Source organism: Mytilus galloprovincialis, chromosome 6, assembly GCF_965363235.1.
Source record: "Mytilus galloprovincialis chromosome 6, xbMytGall1.hap1.1, whole genome shotgun sequence".
NCBI classification, from domain to species: Eukaryota; Metazoa; Mollusca; class Bivalvia; order Mytilida; family Mytilidae; genus Mytilus; species Mytilus galloprovincialis.
Window position 1 is genome coordinate 8,973,433 of NC_134843.1, and position 23,971 is coordinate 8,997,403.

Consider the following 23,971-nt stretch of genomic DNA (forward strand, 5'->3'; position numbering starts at 1 on the left):
CTGTAGAGCAATAGACCGTCTCAAAGGAAAACTCTTTTCGACAGTGGAACGTCTCAAAGGAATATTCTTAAAATAACATAAATTTAGAAAATCTCTTTATCTAGATAATGACAAATGAAGATTTAGGTTTTAATAGAGATTTTAGTTTATTCCTAAATAAAAATGTCCAGATCAGACAGGAAAAAAGAGACAAAATTAAGATAAAAATAAAGTTATTCTCTTTGTATCTGGCTCTCTTCTAGTCCAAATAATTATGACGTCTGGCAAGGCTATTTTAATTTTTTTTTCTACGTAGGAAGGCGTCCCAGAAAAAAATTAAAATAACCTTGCCAGACGTCATAATTATTTGGACTAGCTCTCTTCTATAATGCATGTATAGATACATATTTTTTATAATCATGTTTTCATATTTGTTCTAAATCAAATCATATTTAATCATAAACAATCAGTATGTGTGTTAGATTGCAAGTGTTGTTTGTTCGGCTATTGTATGAACTTTGTGATTTGTGATGATTTATATGCTCGCCCTTTGATTAGGACAGGAATATATATATATAATATATAGATATACTGTTCCCAGATTAGGAATAAAGACATTTGAATTTTAATATTTTCAAAAGGAAGCTTTTTACATCACATGTCTTATATGAATGATTTGTATACGATTACATAAAGCAGAACATCTAAAATGACTGTTCCCAGCACTTTAAAGCCATCATGCCAATGTGCGAAAAGACTATTTGGCCACGAGAACCCTAATGTTACAATACATTGATGACTGCTGTACCCATATTTTTACTATTTTATTTATTATGTCTGTTTTGTTCACGCATCGTTGTAAATAAAACGGAATTTGATGCGACTGCCATACAAGTGAGAGGTTAAGCGCTATACAACCAGGTTCAGTCCACCATTTTCTACATTCGAAAATGCCTGTACCAAGTCAGGAATATGACAGTTGTTGTCCATTCGTTTGGTGTGTTTTGTCATTTGATTTTGCCATTTGATTAGGGACTTTTCAATTGAACTGTCCTCGGAGTTCAGTATTTTTGTGATTTTACCTTAACCAGTTTATTTGAAAATAAAAAAAAGAAGTGTGTGGTATGATTGCCAATGAGACACCTCTCAACAAGAGATCAAATGACATAGAAATTAACAACTATAGCTCACCATACAGCCTTCAACAATGAACAAATCCCATTCTGCATAGCCGTCAGCCATAAGAGGCCCCTAAATGACAAATGTTAAACAATTCAAACGCGATAACTAGCGACCTAATTTATGTATGTACAAATCAATGAACGAAAAACAAATTTATGTTTCACAGAAACAAACGACAACCGCTGAATTACAGGCTCCCGCCTTGTAAAAGGCATTGACGGAGTTAAACTCGTTTGAATGCACCAGCCCTCTCCGGCATAACCTGGGACAGTAATGTAGCAGTACAACATAAGAACAAACTATAAAACAAGCATACAAATCAGTATAAAAATCATAACTCTTCTGACAGATGGATAAAAATGGAAATACATTTAACAGAAGCACAGTAAACGTGACCGGGTCACTCGGTACTTGTACATCCACACAACAGAAACACACTAAGTATTAGCCAGTTCAAGGTCAATAAGAAATAATGAAAAAAATCATGCATCAGTCTAAAAATCGTCAGTACATATACAACATTCAACGGATTGAGTGTAAAGACATCATAAACAGTAAGAGAATAAAGATGACCTCGAGCTAAGTGTGCAATGCCAAGATATGTAGGTATCGACAGGTTGTAGAGTCATTTATTTAAAGTAACTTCCTTTTGGTAAATTTCGGCAGCATATTTAGTAAATTATTGATTATTAAACGAAAACAAATATCATCAAGATAACGGTAATTGTTGTTGAAGTTAGCAACTAAATGCAATTTAGACGGGTCTTTGCTGAGTTTGGTCATAACCTGCGATTCATAACAGTATGGTACTCCTATTGGCACGAATAGTGCCCCTTCAAAGTGTGCTATTAAAGGGGCACTATTGGTGCCAATATCTTGACCTCTGACAACCTGTCGATAACTTTGATGACGAAACGTACACAACTATTATCGCGGAGACCATTAACAGCTTAAATCATCGAATCACACCTCCAGTAAGAATTTCTAGCAAATTTAGTTCGTGCATTTAATATAAGACGCCAGTTGCTGTATAACACTTTTTTTTGCATATTTAAAGCTTAAAGCTTTATTTATAAAAAAAATAATGTTTAGTACATATTTTTGAAATTTACTTACGTCAACAAAAGATATTAGAACGTGATATCATAGTTTTATAATTATTTTATTTCATTTGAGGTGACTTATAGGTCCAATGGGCCGGGTGTATTAATGTTTATCCTATATTACATGTTTATAATCTGTACATATTTAAACATGTCACTATTATAAATAATTTACTTACTTACTTACTTATTAACCTTTCTCACTAGATAAGAACTGCTTTAGATGAGTTGCAGCAAATATATTTTCATATATTTTATGACAAAAGTTAAGGATAAGTAGTAATGGAACTAGTCAAAAGCAGTGAAAGACAATTTATATAACAGTGACAATTAAGAGGCCGAGATAAAACGATATTTTAGTGGATTTTTTAGTTGTTGTTTTTTTTAGTTTAGGTAACCAATACATAGTAAGGACCTTCAAGTGTTCTACAGACTTAAGCTTATAAAAGTAGTGGAAGATACCAAGGATACATTCAACACATAAAGCCGACCGGTAAAAACTGGCATATGGTAAAAAAGGAAAGACGAAAAGACAAATAAATGTACAAAACACTGCATAAAAAACAAATGAAGATGGAGAGATGAAGAACAGCAATACCAGCGCTGTTCCTTTGTTTTTTTGTGTCAGTTTCTTTTGTGTCATGGATTGATACCCATATCCTTTTGTTTTTCTATTATAGAAAACTATAGACTGAGCAACAAGAACTCACGAACCGAAAAGATAATCTATAATCTTTCTCGCATCTGAGGCACCAAACGGGTTACTCGTAGTAAAAAGTAAAATCACAAAAATACTGAATTCCGAGGAAAATTCAAATGGCAAAACCAAAAGCCCAAACACATCAAACGAATGGATATTAACTGGCATATTTCTGACTTTGTACATGCATTTTCTTATGTAGAATATGGTGTCTTAAACCTAGTTTTGTAGTCAGGTAAACCTCTCACTTGTATGACAAACGTATCAAATCCCATTATATTGACAACGATACGTGAACAAAACGAACAGACATAATAGGTAAAAAAGTCAAACAAGGGATACAGCAGTCAACATTGTGTCGGATAGCCTAATTAAATGTTTATATTCTACGATGAGTTTTCTTTTATTTTTTTTCACAATAGAGGAATACCAATGAAATTTTATTAAAAAAAAAGAGAAGAGTAAGAAAAACATTTAAGATATTAAGACGAATTTATGTATGGAGCATGATGAATATATGTATCGTTTTCTAAACAGAAAAAAAAATAGAATGAACACATGTCGTGAATAAGATCTAGAATATCATTCCCAAATATAATAGGATCCTAGTTACAGGATACAACTACAGTACCTACGAATGATTAATAAATCTATCATCATTTAGAAGATCGTACTGCTGTCATTGTAAAAGTGTAATGTTGACTTAAAACACGAGTCGATTTATCATTAGAATACATAATTAAAAAAAAAACAAGCTTTTTCTGAAGATTCTGTTTTTTTGGTCTTGGAGATTTCTTTTCAAGTTTCATAACAATCCATGAAAGTTTACAAACTTTTCATGTCAAAACAAATTAATCTTAGACTGCCTGTGAAAAAAAAAACAGGTTTTAGAAAAATACTGCAAAAGAAAAGATATTTTCAAAACTTTGCAGACATATCTCTTAATTTGAAAAGCTTGATAAAGTTTCATAAAATTTAATTAAGGTTTAACAAAGCATTTAACGTGTAACAAACTGTAACCCAAGACTGTATCTACTTCTTAACTATGAAATAAACTAAGTTCATTTATTATCAAAATATGGAAAATGAAAATAAGGGTTTTCAAATTTTGCTCAGGATACTTATATATGAACAGCAGACTGTATGTAATGTTAGCTTTAACCCTCGCTTTAACCACTTTATCCTCATATGAGCACATGCGTTGCGATAGATTTAGGTTTTAATCCGATTGCAAAAAAATAAGCTTGAACTGGCCTTATACCATACGGTGACTTATAGCTGTTACTTTCTGTGTCCTTGGTCTCATTGGCAATCATACCACATCTTCTTTTTTTATATATTGAACGTGATGTTTGATATTTTAATTGCAATATTGTCCTTTTTTTTATATATATATAAAACATATTTAAAACAACGCCGTTTGAAAGACTACTGTGAATGTTCCACATTAAAGTGAAATCATGTTGTTAAACAATGTGTTGGTATTTCCAGTACATTTTGAACTAGATAGACAATTTCCTTACGACTATGCCGCATAAAAACTTCTAATCATAACTGTATCACAAGTGCTCTCTGTATATATCTTTCTATAGATATAGTCACAGGACAATGATGCGTGTTTTCCGTGATTTAAAAATAGTTTCAATTACTTCCTTGTCATGGATTTTCACCATCTTGTTTGTAAGTATATAATAATACTCTATATGTATAGGTATATATAAGCATCAATATTTTTGACAAAATAAAGATAAAGAATGTCGATATGTACAAGTAATGTTATTATAAAAGAAGGGTGTAAATGTCAATTTGCATTACAGAGTCATTACAGACTTTTGTTTCATGTATGCAAGTGACACACATGCAGTCTTTGCATTAATTTTATGTATATTTTTTTCAGATTCAAATCGTTTTGTTTCGACTAATTTTGTTGGTCTATGGGGACTTATCGTAATCAATGGTCATGTAGTCTGCTAGAATGTATGCTCTGAAACTGTGTTGCATTGAAAACAGGTAGGAATAAACTGTACGTGGTACTACCTTTCAGGCCATTACACTATACATATGTGTTCAATAATGGTGGAGGAAGAAATATTTTTTGCACCAGTACAGCATGGATTTTAAAGATCAATTAATAAATTTTATTCTTTTTTCTTTAATAGCTAACATTTCATCAGTTTAAAATTCAAACAATAGTTATCAAAGGTACCAGGATTATAATTTAGTACGCCAGACCAATCTCCGGCGCAGAGATCACATATCCGTTCCGTTCAATACTTTGTAACACTACACTCATATTAAGTGCAGTATTGCGGAGCATGTATGGAACGGATATGAACTCTGCGCCGGAGATTGACGCCAGACGCGCGTTTCGTATACATAAGACTCATTAGTGACGCTCATATTAAAATATCTATAAAGCCAAACAAGTACAAAGTTGAAGAGCATTAGGATCGAAAATTCCAAAAAAGTTGTGCCAAATAATAGAACTGCTACTTAATAACAAAAATAAACAATACAATTAAGCAGATGACATTCACAAATACATTTTATTATTTGTTTGTTGTATATTCAATGCCATGACAACTTCATGGCTCCTACCAAATAAGTATTTAAAATATTATATTTATAACAGAGATAAAGAAGGAAATGCTTTCCACCTCAGTTTACCTGTATTTTTATCATATTCTAAAGGTTAAGCGGCGGAAAAACGAGCTCTATTATTTATAGACATATGCATGTATTAAAATACCTTGTAAATTCATGCAGTATATATTTTACCATAGAGAGGACAAGAGTGCACACGCTGAAATATCTCGCCTTCTATACTAATCATTGATATTATGTTGATAGTCCTAAGTATAAAGCTAAGCTTTATTACAACTGTCACATAAACTTAACATTAACAAAGACAACTAAACAAAGACCAATGAACCTTGAAAATGAGGTCAAGGTCAGATGAACCATGCCAGGCAGACATGTACAGCTAACAATGCTTCTATACAACATATATAGTTGACCCATTACTTATAGGTTAAGAAAAATAGACCAAACACAAAAACTTAACACTGTGCAATGAACCGTGAAAATGAGGTCACAGTCAAATAAAACCTGCGCGTTTGACATAAAGATCATAAAATATTTCCATACACCAAATATAGTTGACCTATGGCATATAGTATTAGATAAAAAGACCAAAAAATCAAAAACTTAACTTTGACCACTGAACCTAAAAATGAGGTCAAGGTCGCATGACATCTGCCCGCTAGACATGTACACCTTAAAATCATTCCATACAACAAATATGGTAGACCTATTGCATATAGTACGAGAAAAACAGACCAAAACACAAAAATTTAACTATAACCACTGAACCATGAAAATGAGGTCAAGGTCAGATGACACCTGCCAGTTGGACATGTACACCTTCAGTCCTTCCATACACTGAATATACTAGCCCTATTGCTTATAGTATCTGAGATATGGACTTGACCACCAAAACTTAACCTTGTTCACTGATCCATGAAATGAGGTTGAGGTCAAGTGAAAACTGTCTGACAGACATGAGGACCTTGCAAGGTATGCACATATCAAATATAGTTGTCCTATTACTTATAATAAGAGAGAATTCAACATTACAAAAAATTTGAACTTTTTTTCAAGTGGTCACTGAACCATGAAAATGAGGTCAAGGACATTGGACATGTGACTGACGGAAACTTCGTAACATGAAGCATCTATATACAAAGTATGAAGCATCCAGGTCTTCCACCTTTTAAAATATAAAGCTTTTAAGAAGTGAGTTAACGCCGCCGCCGCCGGATCACTATCCCTATGTCGAGCTTTCTGCAACAAAAGTTGCAGGCTCGACAAAAACCACAGCATAAAATTAATCCCTACATTTCATGCGAACAATGAATTCTATCTGGTATGGCTGTAAATAAAGGCAACAGTAGTATACCACTGTTCAATAGTCATAAATCGATTGAGAGAAAACAAACCCGGCTTCCAAGGTAAAACCGAGGGAAACACATTAACTATAAGAGGAAAACAACGAATTTACAGAAACACTGATGTGCAACAAAAACAAACGACAATGCAACACACACAGAAACGAACTATAAGATAACAACTGCTATTTTCCTGACTAAGTACAAGACATTTTAAGAAAAAAAGGGTAGGTTGAACCTGGATCTGTGGCTATCCAAACCTCGCGCTTTTGTTACAATGTTAAAATACCACTAAAATGACAACATATACGGTGACCTATAGTTGTTAATGTCTGTGTCATTTTGGTCTTTTGTGGATAGTTGTCTCATTGGCAATCATACCACATCTTCTTTTTATATAACATGACATGAATACAGTACAAATAAATACAAGAACATTCAGGACAGAGAAATACACAAATAAACAATAAAATAGTACATTTCGATATGCTAACTAAAATAACAACGAACACACAAAACAACCCATGCTTTCCAACTGTCCGTCACACGACTGTGTCGCCACAAAATTGACGTCACAGGTTAATTTCTAAAAAAAAATAGATATAAATCAAGATTAGGTTTTAATTATGTTATTTGATGTATTTTATAACGATTCCAAGAATAGTAATATAGAATTGAGTTAGTAAAAAATAAATTATTACTCCTTCCATTTATCTTTTTCAGGATATTGATAGGAATAAGAATCAATTATGAGTAGTTCATTCAAAGAGCAGATAATTTTTGAAAAGTTATAATAGAGCAGACGACAATCAAATAAAATGATTCGTAGTTGGCAGACGTGTATTTTTCTTGTCATTCTAAGCATAATATACGTAGAATTAGAAGCAAGAGGAACGCAATGGCAATGTCCACCGTCGGAACCTAAGTGTGACTGTAACAGTAGATTAACCAACAAAACAAGAATACCTTATAGGGCCGATTGTAGCAACCAAAACCTGAACCATATTCCTAAACTTATACAAAACTATACGAAACTGAAGTTTTCAGGAAATATCTTGCCTCGAATAAATCGAACAACATTTGTGAATTTGCGGAAGTTGCCAATCTCAGAGCTATTCCTGAATACCTGTAAAATTGAACACGTTGATGCTGATACCTTTAATGATCTACATTCCCTAGAGTTTATTGACTTTAGCAACAATAGCAAAATTAACATATCGCAGCTGGCAACGTGTTTCAGAACGACCAACCTGATCGGCATAGCTCTTTCGGATATACCATTAGGACGTTATGTGGTCGATTTCTTCAACACATCTGCTGCCGAAAAATTAAAGTTCGTTCGCCTTGCAGCTTGTAATATAACTGCATTAACTCATGAAATGTTTGAACATTTACAAAACCTGATTGAACTAGATGTTAGTCGTAATATACTCTATTCCATAGACATGACAGTTATTCCTCCAGTTAAAGTATTTTCAGCAAAATATACAGAACTATCTGTTCTGAAATTTCCAAGTAATATTACGTCTTCGCTGACCCGACTTGATTTGAGTAACAATCGTTTTACTAATCTTAGTTTGTTTTACCATTACAGTCACGTATTCAAACATCTAGAAGATTTATATACAGACTCCAATCCAATAGATTCTCTACCAATAGAAACGTTCTCTCAATTATCGGTTCTTAACAGTCTCAGTTTGTGCAACATAACATCATATTTACATGTCTTTGCTGGTATAAACAACTCGGCATTACGACACTTAAACTTAAGTTATAATGAGATCAGTCCAAAATATTCAAAGACGTTCCTGAATGATGCTCCGAATCTGAAGTATTTGAAAATGGACTCGGTTGATATGAGTAAATGGACAGACAGTGACATTACAGCATTCCTCCAACCACTGTGTTCAACACTGGACCATCTGCTCTTACCAAGGACTTACTTCAAGTCAATACCCTCTAATGCACTTCGATGCTTTAAAAAAATAAAAGTATTGGACTTGTCTTCAAATAACATATCATCCTGGGACCACAAAACATTTGTGAATGTGACAATAAAGAGCCAACTGTTGCTGAAGAACAACAAACTTGAAATAATTAAAGAAAACTTCTTTCCTCGAAATATAATCGACGGATATGGAATTCATAGGCTTCCGTATTTGGATTTCAAGGGCAATCCGTTTTCTTGTACTTGCGAAATACATTGGTTCAGAACTTGGCTGAGGACTGGTTATTTTAGATTTAGGGGGAGTAGGGGTAACAACTATTTGTGTCATTCACCAGAACACCTGAAAAACACCCCATTTGTTGACTATGATCCTGATTACGAGGATTGTTTCAGTATGAATATGGCAATTGTTGTTGCGCTCTCTTTATGTGGTGCTTGTATGGTGTTAGTAACTTCAACATCATACATCTTGAATCTATATAGGAAACGGTACCCGGAAAAACAGTATTATCGCATTGTAAATTAGAAATGAACAAACAATAGGAATATTTTTTTAGAATCTGTTAGATATTATGTTGTTATAAATTTTTTTTAAAGCCACAATGAATATTTTTTTCATAAATTTAAAATATTCTTTTTTTCTATTTCACTGGCATACCAAATATGATAATAAATTTTATAAACTGAATGGATATTCACATATGAATATACACCCAAATATAAAGATGAAATGATAAAATCCTAAATCTCTGCTTTGGGTTGCAGTTCAATGTTTGGCTCTATATATTCATTTTGGAGGAAGGTTTAAATGCACACAACTGTATCCGACTATCTAATATGCGTCAACTCTTGTATTTTGAAACCTCAATATAATTGTCAACAAGAGTGCACACGTTGAAATGTCTCGTCTTCTTTACTAATCATTGATATTATGTTGAAAGTCCTAAATATAAAGCTTTATTATAACTGTCACATAAACTTAACATTAACCAAGAAAACTAAACATTGACCAATGAACCATGAAAATGAGGTCAAGGTCTGACGAACCATTCCAGGCAGGCTTGTACGGCTAACAATTCTTCCATACAACAAATATGGTTGACCTATTGCTTATAAACCAAAACACAAAAATTTAACACTGAGCAATGAAACGTGAAAATTAGGTCAAGGTCATATAAAACCTGCGCGACTGACCCATAGATCATAGAATATATTCATACACCAAATACAGTTGACCTATTCAAATAATATTAGAAAAAAAGACCAAAACTCAAAAACTTAACTTTAGCTACTTAAACATGAAAATGAGGTCATGGTCAGATAACACCTGCAAGCTAGACATGTACACCTTACAATCATTCCATACACCAAATATAGTAGACCTACTTGATACAGTATAAGAAAAACAGACCAAAAACGCAAAAACTTAACTATAACTACTGAACCATGAAAATGAGGTCAAGGTCAGATGACACCTGCCAAGTGGATATGTACACCTTACAGTTCTTCGAATATGCTAGCCCTATTGCTTATAGTATCTGAGATATTGACTTGAACACCAAAACTTAACCTTGTTCACTGATCCGTGAAATGAGGTCGAGGTCAATAGAAAACTGTCTGACGGGCAAGAGGACCTTAAAAGGTACGCACATACTAAATATAGTTATTCTATTACTTATAATAAGAGAGAATTTAACCTTACATCAAATCTTAACTTCAAGTAGTCACTGAACTATGAAAATGAAGCCAAGGACATTAGGTATCTGACTGATGGAAACTTCGTAACATGAGGCATCCATATACAGAGTATGAAGCATCCAGGTCTTCCACTTTCTAAAATACAAAGCTTTTAAAAGAGGGACAAAAGATACCAGAGGGACAGTCAAGCTCATAAATCGAAAACAAACTGACAGCGCATGGCTAAAAATGAAAAAAAGACAAACAGACAAACAATAGTATATAATTAAGAAGTTGGCTAATGCTGCCGTCGCTGGATCACTATCCCTATGTCGAGCTTTCGGCAACAAAAGTCGCTGGCTCGACAAAACAAATCTCATACAAATGTTATAACAGGTCACACTACATTTTGGTAACCCCGATTGACTTGGAAATAAATGCTAAACATTTAATCAGACTATCCGACACCAAACATTTATGTAAATAAACTCATCATAGATACCATGACTAAATTTTGTATATACGCCAGACGCGGGTTTCGTCTACAAAAGACTCATCATAGAATCCAAAGAAGGTAAAAAGGCCAAATAAAGTACGAAGTTGAAGAGCATTGTCTAGTTCAAATATGAATATAGACCTGCCATGTGGCTGATATAACTATAAATCCGATGGTTTGTTAGCTCAGTTAATGATCCTGTTACTTGTAAAATATTGTCACCCTAATGCAGCTTCTCGACTAACACTACTACTTCTCAAATATGGTCACTATTACTGAGCTCAGCCATAACTCTGTAATACTTATCCAATATACTACCAAAATGGAATTCAATCACTTTGCTACTTGTCAAATATTGCCACCATGATGTAGTTCAGCAAATAACTATGCCACTTATCGAATATGGCCACCATAATGGAGCTCAGTCAATAAAGCTGGCTGCTACTTATTAAATATGACCACCATAATGAAGCTCCACCAATACCCTGCTACTTATCAAAGATGGCAGCCATAAATGAGCCCAACCAATGACCCACACCTTGTCAAATATTGACAGCACAACGGATCTCAACCAATGACCCTATAACTTGTCAAATATTCCCACTATAATGTAGCTTATTCATAACCCTGTTACTTGTCAAATAGTGCAACCATAATGGAGCTCATACATAGACCTGCTTCTTGTCAAATGTTTCTACCACACTAGTCAATAACCCTGCTACTTGTCAAATAATGTCTCTATTATGAAGCTCATCCATAACCCCGTTACTTGTCAAATATTGCCATCATAATGCAACTAAGCCAATAACTCTGCTACTTGCCGAATGCTGTCATCATAATGAAGATTATCAATAATCCTGCTACTCGTTAAATATTGCCACCATAATGGAGCTTATTCACAACCCTGCTTCTTGTCAAATAATGCCACCATAATGGATATTGTCCTTATCCTGCAACTTGTCAAATATTGCCACCATAATGGAGCTTATCCTTCACCCGTTACTTGTCAAATATTGCCCCCAATGATGGAGCTAATCTATAACTTTTCACTTGTAAAATATTGCCACTATAATGAAGCTTGGCAAATAGCCCTGCTACTTTTCAAATATTGCCACAAAAATTAAGCTCATACATAACCCCTTCACTTTCCAAATGTTGACACCATAATGAGCTCAACCAATGACCCTACTTCTTGTCAAATACTTACACCATAAGGAGCTTATCAATAACCCTGCAACTTGTCAAATATTGCAACCATAAAGGAGCTCAGACTTAACCCCACCACTTGTCAAATATTGCCACCGTATAGAGCTTATTTTTCAACCCATTACTTTTCAAATATTGCCTCCAATAATGGAATTTATCTACAACTTTTCATTTGTAAAATACTGCCATTATAATGGAGCTTGTCTTGACCCTGCTACTTGTCAAAAACTGCCACCATAATGGAGCTTATCTATAGCCCCGTTACTTGTAAAAAATATTGCCACCACAACAGAACTAATGCATAGCCTGCTACTTATCAAATACTGTCACTATTATGGACCTCATCCATAACCCTGCTACTTATCAACTATTGCCACCATAATTGAGTTCATCGATAGCCCTGCCAACATAGTTGATTTCATCCATAACCCTGCTACTTATCAATTATTGCCACCATAATTGAGCTCATCCATAGCCCTACCACCATAGTTGATCTCATCCTCAACCCTGCTGCTTATCAACTATTGTCACCATTATGGACCTCATCCATTACCTTGCTACTTGTCAGATATTGATATCATAATCGAGCTCAGCCAATATTCCTGGTACAAATACGGCCCCTTTAACAGAGCTCAGCCAATACCCTACTGTTTTTAAATGATGCAACCATAATTTGTCAGTAATCGTGCCCATCCCTGGTTACTATCTTTAATAAAAATTGCAACTGTTCTTTAAGAAAAATAATGTGATGAACAGAATGCATCCCGACTTGAGGAAATTGATCAATGAAGAATTCTCTCGAGATGACAACTTCAGAGTCATTTGGTCTGCTATTTAAATCTAGGTGCTTGATTTTGGCTTTTATAAGCTTCTTAATAAATTTGAGTCTAAGACTATTAATGAAAACACCAGAAAATATTAGAGTTTTATATTATGAAGGATTATAAATCTATCTTCATTTTGTTTTTTTCTCTCTGGTAACATGGTAATAAAAAAAACCTCATCAACCATACCAGGCTTGTATTTTTGTATGCCCTGCATGTATTTAGTCTACAAAAGACTTATCCTAGATGCTTGAAACAAAAAAGTTAAAATGCCAAACAAACTACATAGTTGAAAGGGCATTGAGGACCCAAAATTCCTAAAGGTTTTACAGAACAAAGCTTAGACAATCTATGGCACATCTAGAAACCTTATAAATAAAACAAAATTATCATGGTTTGCTTAACATAGGTGGAATCTTATTTTCTTAAGGAAATAGTTTTACTAAATTGTCAGACTTTACAAACTTTCTCCAATAATAAACATTGTATTAGTGTAACTTTCCGCCCCTTTATCATATTGAAAAAGAATACACAAAAAATGCATTGTATGAAAGGTTTATTAGAAATATTTTAATATATTAAAAACAAGACAAAAAATTAAACAATACAAAAAATAAATGTCATAATAATCACAGTCCAACCATAATCATTTTTTTATGTAATGCTCTTTTTATACCTATCTAAATTTATGTTTTATAAAACTTCCTCTTATAGACAATTCATTTTAACATAGAAAACATCAAATGGGAAGGACAAAGTGTCATACTTATATTTCCCCTATAACTTAGACTTCCTTGATAAATAAAAGTAAAAACTAGTTCAAGAGATAAAGTTATAGTCCAAAAATCAAGTTTATGTTTACAAAATGACAACAAAATTATGCCATCATTCATATATTATACTAAAAGTAATGTAAAGTCTGACTTTATTCATAATTTTGTTTTTAAAATGACTTGTTAAATATTACTTACAAAAGATACTGTTAAGAAACTGTTAAGAAATGCAATATAAGATAAAGTGTTAAATAAAAGTATGAATGTTTATTTTACAAATATATATATTAGTTTGTAACTTTTATTTAAAGAATCTTAACCAATGTTATTCCAAAGATTCCATTTACTGTAAACCAACTTAATTTCGCGGATACTTTATGTCGCATTTGGCCCTTTCTTGCCCACTGCGCAACGATTTTATTTTTGCAATTATAAAATTTACTTAATGTATTAAGATAAGCAAAGATACAAGTTTTACATGTTCACCACGATTTATATTTGCGTTATGTTTCTACTCGTGAAAGTCGCAAAAATTATTAGCTACCGAAAATAATAGGTTTACAGTAATTAAGGCTTTTTGATATCTGTTGTCTTTGAAATTTAAAATCTAACAAGGCATCATCGATTCAAATAAAATCAACAATATTTTCTATCCACTTAAAAATCTTTTAGATAATATAATTTCAAACCATAAACAGAATAATAGAATGTAAATTATGTAATCATAATAAATAAATAAAACAAGGCAATTAAGGCATGTCTAAAAAAAATAACAAGAAGTACATTAGGCTTGATGTAAACAGTGAATGTGATTTCTAGTCCATAAATTCATAAGTATATTCAATTGTCAAATACCTAATCATATATTTAAAGTTTTATTTCAGCTTTAATTCAAAACAAAATCCAGGGGCTCTTTTTTTAAAACAAACAAATCTTACATCAATTGTAATTTGTACCAAAATTTTCTTGTTAGTTTTGTAAATTAATCGACAGCTCTTACAATCAAATATTTTGATACATGTTCAAACTTCAAACATTGAAAAAAAAAAAATCTACTCTGACCATACTTTACCAAGGGTGAGTTTAAAAAGAAGCAAATTAATTTATTTTATATTTATAGATATTCAATATCTAAAGATCAGCACCTCTGACTGCCAATTAGGTAACATACAAATAAATATTATCACAAAAAAAAAAAAACCAACACATACTACAAAAAAAACAATGTGTAAATTTAACAATTGTCACAAAAAAACAACTTCATCTAGTATAACAACTTCATCTAGTATAACAACTATGGCATCTTATATTCATATATGCCATTAACAATCACATCACATTATTAAAAAATAATATTTAAAAAAGCACTAAAATTCCATTGCAGTACTTTTCTATTTCAAATCATGATAACTAAAAGTTCATAGTTCAGATTGCTTTTTTAATATTCTCAATATATTTTACTAATTTCATACTTGATTAATTCTGCAGTTATTGAAAACAAGTAAAGATACTGACTTAAATTTGAATCCAGAAAAATGTTGGAAAATGCTTATCTTCATATCTGCAATATTATAACTTAATTCATTAACAATTTTTATAATCCTTTATTGGAATAAAATCATTATAAAATTTGCTCACCTTGCTATGCGTGCCACTATTTACTGCTGACATATTTCAACCATTTTTTTTTAACAGTTTATGATTCTTAAGATAAACATAAATAAACATGATTGCTGCACTTTATGTATAGTCCTCAAAATATGTTTACAAAACAACAAATCTATAACAACTGATAAAGCACATAGAACAACTTTAAATATTGTTATAATGTCCCTCACCTCATATTATACAGCAAAGTTATACTCATGATTTTACCCAAAACCTAAAAGTCACTCAAAAAATAAATTAACACCAATACTTCACCTACATTATTTGAAAAATTGCAGTTTACATTAGTTGCTTTTTTACAGAGAACAAATTTTGTGAAAATGAAGATAATGGGTATAGACAGAAGCTCATCTCAAGGATCCTTGTTACAGCCTCCTGCTATTGATAATTTTTTTCATGTTGTCCAAAGTCACAAACACATCTTTTATTTCATTTGCAGCAGGTCATCTTTCCTAATTATTCTTTAATATTCAAAATAGATTTTTTTTTCTGTCTATGAAGAAATAACTTTAAAAATGTGGTGCACACTTTAAAATAACCCACTACGCTGGTTATTTAGTTTGCACCACATTTTTAATGCTATTTCTTTATAGACAGAAAAAATATTAGTCATTCCTTAATGAACTAAAATATCTGAAATATACACAATTATCTCCCTTACACTACAATAGTCTTTAAAGCGGATTATTCTTATTTTTAAAACAACTATCAAACAGCAGTATTTTGAATTCAAACAATCTATTACCTATGATCTTATGTTTAATACTTATGTTAATGAGGTAGAGTTAAGGCCCTTTACCTTATATTAATACAAAAATAACAAATTGTCAAAATTACAAACAGCTAGTCCAAAAGGTCAGATGAAAACTTCAAAAAAATAATAATAAATGATGATTTATTATTTGAAAGGATTTTTCTGTAAATGAAGAAAAGTGTTTCACATATAAACAAGGTGATATTAGAAATAAAAAAAAAGAATAGAGATTGTCAAAATTGCTCAACATTGTCAATTTAACAATTAAATATAGAAAACTCAAAAGATATATTTATTTTAAAAAGGTTTGAATAATAAAGAAATAAGTAAGAAGATTACAAATTAGTTGATTGTAACATAAGAAATAACAACACTGATTTTTTAAGGATTAAAATTATATTTAATTGCTATCCCTTTTAAAAATAACTCATTCTTTTAGCATAAATGACATGGCCTGTTACAGTCACTATATATTGGGCATTACCCAAAGGGTACTAGCCTACTTATTACTTGTAGCCATTTTCTAAATGTTTTTACCCTGAAGAGGAACATCAGACAGCAACACTTAATTCATTGCTTTAATACTGTTTTTATTAGCTGTTTAAATGCTTTAAATTTTATCTGATAACATAATCTTCACAAATGGCAGAAAAGAGAAAATACAAAATAACACCTATTAATCAAACTTTCATTAGAATATCATCTGTTAAGCCATTGGCATCACAAATTCTGTCTAGATGTCCCCTGTATGCATGAAGATCCTCCATAAATGATGGAATTCTTGTGTATTCTAATTCTGCTATATCACTGATAATGTCTATATCTCTGTAAGATATTTTCCCATATCTTAACAATGAATGAAAGTCTAAATGGCGTCTGTTCTTCAAAATCTGTAAAGCTCCATCTAGGTACACTTGATCTTTACAAAAAGCACCTGTAAAGTATAACATATATAAATATTACATAATCAAATCTCATTTCATTGTTGTGGTTTTTATCACATAATACAGATTGTTTCAAAGTTCAGGTCCTTAAAATAAATTATGCATTTAGATTGATTTGAGGTGTTCTGGTACTTAGTTCATTTAGTAACTTCAAAATTCAATGAACTTTGCTGTAGTATTTGTATATAAATTCAAATCATAGCAAATTGGGGTGAAAAGAAGAATTAAAATACAATTCAATTGGTAGAAAATTCACTTTGAATACAATATATTCTTCATATAAAAAATGTAAGTCAAACAAAATTTAAAATGTTGTTGTTCTGTCATGTAAACAGTAAAGTTTTGAATTTATGCTTTGATGGAATATAAGGTATCAGTTAACAGACATATTTCACCTCCTTAAATATCTGCAAAGTAGTTATCATTATTGGACAAAGATATAAAAAAAATTGAAATGTTAGAGCTTAATGGTAACACATAATATTATTTTCCCTCTAATAAAAAATTCTTCACTATACCTGGTCTGGATGTATCAGCTTGTCCTCTCTTTGCCCGTATACAATAGTCCCAACGTACTTGTGGATCGTTGACAAACTTTCCTAAATCTATAAATAGTTCTTTCAAAGACAAATGTGCAGCTTTATACACTGTATAATACAATAGTGCACATCTCCATAAACATGGATCTTTCCTTAACAGTACACTATGAAGTGAGGCTAATCCTTCTTCAGTTGGATTCATTGGAGCCATACCTAACTCAGTCCGCACTTTCCAATTACTCCATGGTTGGAACTTGTTATTCATACTCCTTAAATAATGTGTGCCTGACAAAAGATAAAATCACATGTGGATTATATATAAAAATCACAATTCACAAATATTTTGAATAAGTCAGATGATCAGCTTTATTTAATTGAATGACTTTTAATATAAAACAAGCACTGCGTAGAAAGAAAGCTTCACTCTTTAATATGACATCTTAGTCTCAGAGCCATATATTTCAGGATAGAGATTATTTTTAAGATTCAAAATTAACTAACATCCAGTACGTAAAATTGTTTTATTAAAAGTTTAAAAAGTCCTCTGTAATGAAAAGAACCATATTGAAAAGAAATATGGTGATAGCCCTGACAGCATAACTTTTCGTCATTATTCTTCTCCATGTTTATCAAGGCTTCCAGTCTTTTAATCATTGTTTTAGCGAAAAAAAGACACAGGAATGTACATAAAAGCAATGTTTATTATTTTCTTTTCAAATTAACTATCTCAGTCTGCACCGTAAGTCAAAAGTCTGATGCCCCAGACTAATAAATATTAATTTGAACTAGAGAAAATTTTCAAATAATTTAATAATTCAAAAAATAAAGTCATATAGGGACATGCTTTGGTTTAAAGTTTCCGGACTAGTAGATGAAAGTTTTTGACGCAGACTGCTATCTACGAAGTTAGTGTATATATAGTAAACATATGAGTAGTATTTGTTTATAAATCTAATATGTTTTTATGATTTTCTTAGAGAATATTTCCTACAAAGCATATTTGTTGGATCCATCAAGAGATTATTACATGAAATTATATTATATTCATTTTTACCATAGGCTTTGCTTTAAGGTAAATATTCTCATTTGTATATGTAAATATACAACTGTTACTTATTGTACCATATATATTCTTCAAGTGCTATTATTTTAAAATCGTTTTAGAAATAGTAAGTATTTGTATAAAAGTTTAAATGTCATTGATAAAAGCACTGTTCACTAGTTAACTTACCAATTTCATGCCTGAGAAGACCTTCTACCCAGAATTGTCGTAGATTGACAATACGAACATTTAGTGTTGGTTTGCCTTTAACTCTTGTCATTGAGCCACGAGACAGCAAGTCTTCACTTAAGTTCAACATAATTTCATTTTCCAGATTTTCTCGTTTCACATAGTTTTTGACTAGAGTAATTATTTGAGATCTTCCTAAAACTGGTCCCCCAGTTTGGTTTTCAAATTCTTCATAGCTCCCATAACGATCTATTGCAATTTCCATTATCAAGATAGCCTAGATGAAAAAAAAAATTATTCATGTTTGCAATAGTCAGATGGATCCTTTAAAATTTACATTATATAAGATGGTTGTCAGATAAAACATTTTAATTTGTTTTGTTTTAAGAAAAACTTGAAAAGCAAATGTAATAAAACAAACTTATTTCCCCATATTTATGAAACAAATAAAATCTTTTCTGTTTATATATACTTATTAAAGGTACAAAATCTAGAAGAATTGTCTGATTAAGTAAATTAAACCAACCATGTGTAGCAGATAACTTTTGTCCCTTACAACTTGAAGAATATGAACAAAAACTTCAAATTTACATAAACAAGCACATTTTTAATTGTTCAACATTTGTCATTTTGGGGCCTCTTACAGCTGACTATGTGGTATGGGCTTTGCTTATTGTTGAAGGCCAAACAGTGACCTATAGTTGTTAATTTCTGTGTCATTTGTTCTCTTGTGATTGGCAATCGCATCACATCTTCTTGGAAATATTATTTTTTTGAACAAATGCAAAAGTAGCATTTTAGCAATGTTTTAGGCTTTTTTGTTATACATGTATGTACATGTATACTTACTATATTAAGGAGTTTGTCTGAAGGAGTACTTATACGTTCCAGTACTTCTGGTGGAGCAGGGAATCTGTAGATGAAGTATGGATTGTAGTTGTAATTAGCTCTAAAAAATCTTTCTTTCTCAGACTTCTCATTTTCAGGTTTTATAGCATTCAGTAGTGGCATTTTCTTCCTGCGATCACAAGCAGTGGGTAGTATTTCTCGATTAAGGGCTGGAGGCATCCTCATAGGAGTTGTCAATCTTGGTGATAAAGGATATTCTTTAGAAATAGAAGGAAGTTTGAGATTCTCTGAAGTGTTAGATCTACTAAGTGATGTTAGTCCATTACTGTGATTACTTGAGATTCTGCCAGTGGATGCACTTTTAGTCATAGAAATTGGTGTGGACTTTTGTTTCTTCTTTTTCTTTCCTTTCTTCTTTCCATTCTTGATAACCTGTGTGTACATGTAGCTAGACACATTGGTCTGAACAGCAGTAGACATATCTAACTTGTTTATTTGTAATTCCCCCCAAAAGACAATTATCTAAGGCAGATTAGATGTCATGATTACTGCCAGGTCAGCTCATCTTAAGATCTTGTCATCAGCTAGTTTAAAATGCATGGTTGTCCTCTGAATTTAAAACAAAGAAAAATTAATAATTTAACTACAAATATGTTTTAAAATAGAAAAAAAACAACCTTTGTTTTTAAATAGTTCAATAACAAAAAAGACTTTTAATATGCAATTTTTTATGAGTTTTTTCTTTCTTCCATTCATCAATTATAAGGCAGTATGTTGACCTATTATTGCTTATATCCACTTCATTTGAGCTCTGGTATAGAGCTGCCTCATGTGATATCATACAATATCTCCCTATTTATATATAGATTTTCTTTTTACTGAAAGTCTCTTACCCTTGAATGACAGATGAGAACATCATTAAAATTATAATGGAGCTTCTTTTCCACTTATGCAAAATTAAGTATAAAAATTATGAGAATCCATTCAAGCAAAAATGAGTTTATGTATGATATGAAGAGATTTTCTTCTTAATTTTCAAAATTAAACTACCCTAACAACTCAATCTAAAACTTTATTTCTCCACCCCAGTTCAGGCTTGGGGTAATTGTAATCATTAATCACACGGTATTAATTACATCCTTCAAGTAATTATTCACATGTTATTGATTACATACATGTATTTCAAGTAATTGTAAGCATTAATCAGTCAAAAAGCATATCACACATAATTGAATTTAATCAATTACTTTACAAAATACCTTTTAATTTTGATTCTTGATTACCTATTTAAATCAATCAGATTGAAATGAAGAAAAAATAAAATTGTGGTTAACATGGTTAATATATCTTGTTTTAAATGAAAATTTTTATTTTCATATTTGATAAATACATAATTTGTAAAAATTGTTTTGTTTACTATAAGCCTGTTACAGTATTATAAAATATGGATATACATGTATAGTAATTTGATACCAATAAATGTTCATTTAATTAATTATTTTTGTTTTGACGAAATAACTTGTGAATTAATTAAAACTTGATGGTATAGAATTTTTTTCTCATTTCAAGAGCCTGTCTAAAAATGTTCAAGACTGGTCATATGCATAGTAAATTCAACATTTTCAGATATATATGTGTACAGTGAATCAGTTGATTTTAAATGTCAAATATGCCATTCAGGTCCATTCTTTTGCCAGTTTGGTATCTTTTGTATAACTCACAAAATTAGGATACATTATGGGAAAATCAGTCACATAAATATCAATATAATTTGATGGCTGACGAAAAACATTACCAAATTATAAATGTTTCAAAAGAAACCATATGTGGTAACCTACAGTCAGAAGAGGGGTGTCTTCCCGATTGTCCCACTTTTAGAAATTACAGGTAAAAAAGTCCGTAAAAAAGTAACGAAATTGTGTGGGACAATCGGGAATATGTTTGTGGGACAGTTGGGAAGTTTAAATGTGGGACAATTGGGAATTGTTTTGAGTTGTTAATTTGTGTCTCTGGTGGAGAATTGTCTCATTGGCAATCATACGTTACTGTAGTGTGACTGTCATAAACTGTAATCAATATAAATAGAGTTGTCAATTGATAAAATAAAAATGTGTGAAACTCAGAATTTACAGAAAGCCCGGAATGAAAAGGTAAAGGGTATATAATTGACTATGAAACATTTGATTCGGGTAGAAACAGATGCATAGCTATATGTTATTTTTATATTCATTCTCGTCTTAAAACGAAAATATTACATTAAAATTCAACAGCCAGAACTGCTACAAAAATTATGACGCCAGTCCCTGGCAACCATGACCCGGAAGTAATCAAGGAAGGGTTGTCTGACCACCGAACATTTATTTGGAATAATATAGGTGACCAATTCCTAAAATCTTCAATAAACTAATCTTTGTGTGCACTGGCGAATCTGGAAAAAAAAAAAACCCAGAAAAAAACTAATATTTTAATGTTGTACATTATTTTTTAGTGTAAAATCGTTCAAAAATGTATTCAATTGACAGGCATTTGTCATTGAAAAAAATTACATATATTTAAAGGAATAGGAATTTTGCATACTATACACCTCCTTGCCTATATACTTTAATGTTATAATAAAGCAGGGATTTATATAGTTTTTCACTATTCACATATGTTTTCGTGGTATATAAGCACTGATGGTTTTTATAAGATCTTAATTCTTTGAAAGTCAACTATAGTTCATTGGTGTAACCGGTTTTGTTATATATTCGGTTTTGTTCTGTTTTTTTTTTAAATAGTAGTTCGATGTCTTCTTTTATGTTTTCTCAGTTTGCATTTTGGATTGAGTGATTTTTCTTCTCGTTTTTTTATTTCTTACCAGTGATATTGTACATTTAGCGACGATACGATGTCATAGGATCTGCTTTCCCAATAAGTTTATTAAGATAAGATCTTGTATCCTTTCACATCTTGTTGGTTTGTCTTATATTTGATCCTGAGAGCGTTCACTTATAATGTCAATAAAGAATTTTATGGTGTCACGTTATAATACGACTTTCCAGGAAGTTCGTATGATCACTTATGGTTTTTGCCAGTTTATATGACCAATGTTGAATTATCTCCCAATAATTGATAATTAGTGGCTTTTGAAATCTAGTATGTGCGGCTAAGTGATGTATTTAGTTTATCAAGTAATGAACTTGTGCATGAGGGTGCACTGTAGAAGAAAACAAAAATCATTTTCTGGAGTTACTGTTCTGTTCACCCCACCCCATACATTCTCGCAGTTTGTTTGTAGTTCAGAGTCTGAGATTTCATCATGCAGATAGGATGTTTTTTGATATTGTTATCATTATAAGACACCACTATTTGCATTTGGTGAAGATCTATCCTGTATTAACTTAATCACTATAGACCTCATTTATCTAATAGTGCCCTGGTTCATCTATATGATTCTGTATCGACGATATTGTATCGATATCGATATTCAAATAATAACTAAAAACTCATTTATCAACTTCATGAATAACGGTAGGTTGTGCCGGTTCATCTATAGGTGTCGATATCGTTAGATGTATAATCTTAAACAGGTGTCGATATCGAAGATATCAACGATATAAAATCGATATCCACATTCAAATTTTCGCTCGTAATTTTTTCCTTCAAATGTATCAAATCAAGACTTTGAATGCATTTTCATTATTTGTTTAAAACCAATTTCTCCTTTGATTGAGTTGTTGATATCGTCGATATCGACATTTAAATTTCCCTTGTAATGTGTAGCATCTACAAGTCTTTACTTTGTATAGTGTTAACGTTGTATTTATCTTAAACTAGAGTCGATATCGAGATTTAAATTTCCATTGCAATGTGTTGTTTTGATTCATAACTTTGAATTCATTTCAAACAGGTGTCAAGATCAACAATGTTGATTCAAAATCATATTTTTTTTTGCTTTGTTCATATATCTATATTAAAAGTTCCTAGTCATAATTTCTTCCTCTTAATATGCTTACTTTGCAAACCTTTTACGCAAGGATAGATTTTGCCTAGTTCATCCCTCAACATCGATAATGATATCTGGTATGTGTGGGTTTGTCATAGATGTTTTAAGCAAGAAACTATATTGATTCGATATTGTGTCGACATTATCGATATCGAGATCTGGGTAT

At 31.6% G+C, this 23,971-nt stretch overlaps 1 protein-coding gene and 1 long non-coding RNA gene across 2 annotated transcripts; one reads left to right on the forward strand and one right to left on the reverse strand.

Moving 5' to 3' along the window:
• The first annotated feature begins 4,124 nt into the window (after positions 1–4,124).
• LOC143078871 (uncharacterized) lies at positions 4,125–9,547 on the forward strand. Its single transcript, XR_012979288.1, has 3 exons — positions 4,125–4,644; positions 4,862–4,974; positions 7,635–9,547. It is a non-coding gene; the product is annotated as an uncharacterized LOC143078871 (long non-coding RNA).
• Positions 9,548–13,601: 4,054 nt separating this feature from the next.
• Positions 13,602–22,144, reverse strand: LOC143078872 (putative tyrosine carboxypeptidase MATCAP2). The gene is made up of 5 exons (XM_076253893.1): positions 22,076–22,144; positions 19,821–20,429; positions 18,972–19,248; positions 17,720–18,025; positions 13,602–17,191 (listed from the first exon to the last, which is right to left on the reverse strand). The coding sequence occupies exons 2-5, from the start codon at positions 20,298–20,300 to the stop codon at positions 16,938–16,940; spliced, it is 1,317 nt and encodes a 438-aa protein (XP_076110008.1). The 5' UTR covers positions 20,301–20,429; positions 22,076–22,144; the 3' UTR covers positions 13,602–16,937.
• Between the last annotated feature and the right edge of the window lie 1,827 nt (positions 22,145–23,971).

What these genes read in the sequence shown, in the direction of transcription:
- LOC143078872 (XM_076253893.1), bottom strand. Translation starts at nt 20,300, where the DNA reads ATGTCTACTGCTGTTCAGACCAATGTGTCTAGCTACATGTACACACAG. An exon ending in TCTTCTCAGGCATGAAATTG is followed by an intron (nt 18,026 to 18,971) that starts GTAAGTTAACTA and finishes ATCTTTTGTCAG; the next exon opens with GCACACATTATTTAAGGAGT. An exon ending in AGCTGATACATCCAGACCAG is followed by an intron (nt 17,192 to 17,719) that starts GTATAGTGAAGA and finishes TATACTTTACAG; the next exon opens with GTGCTTTTTGTAAAGATCAA.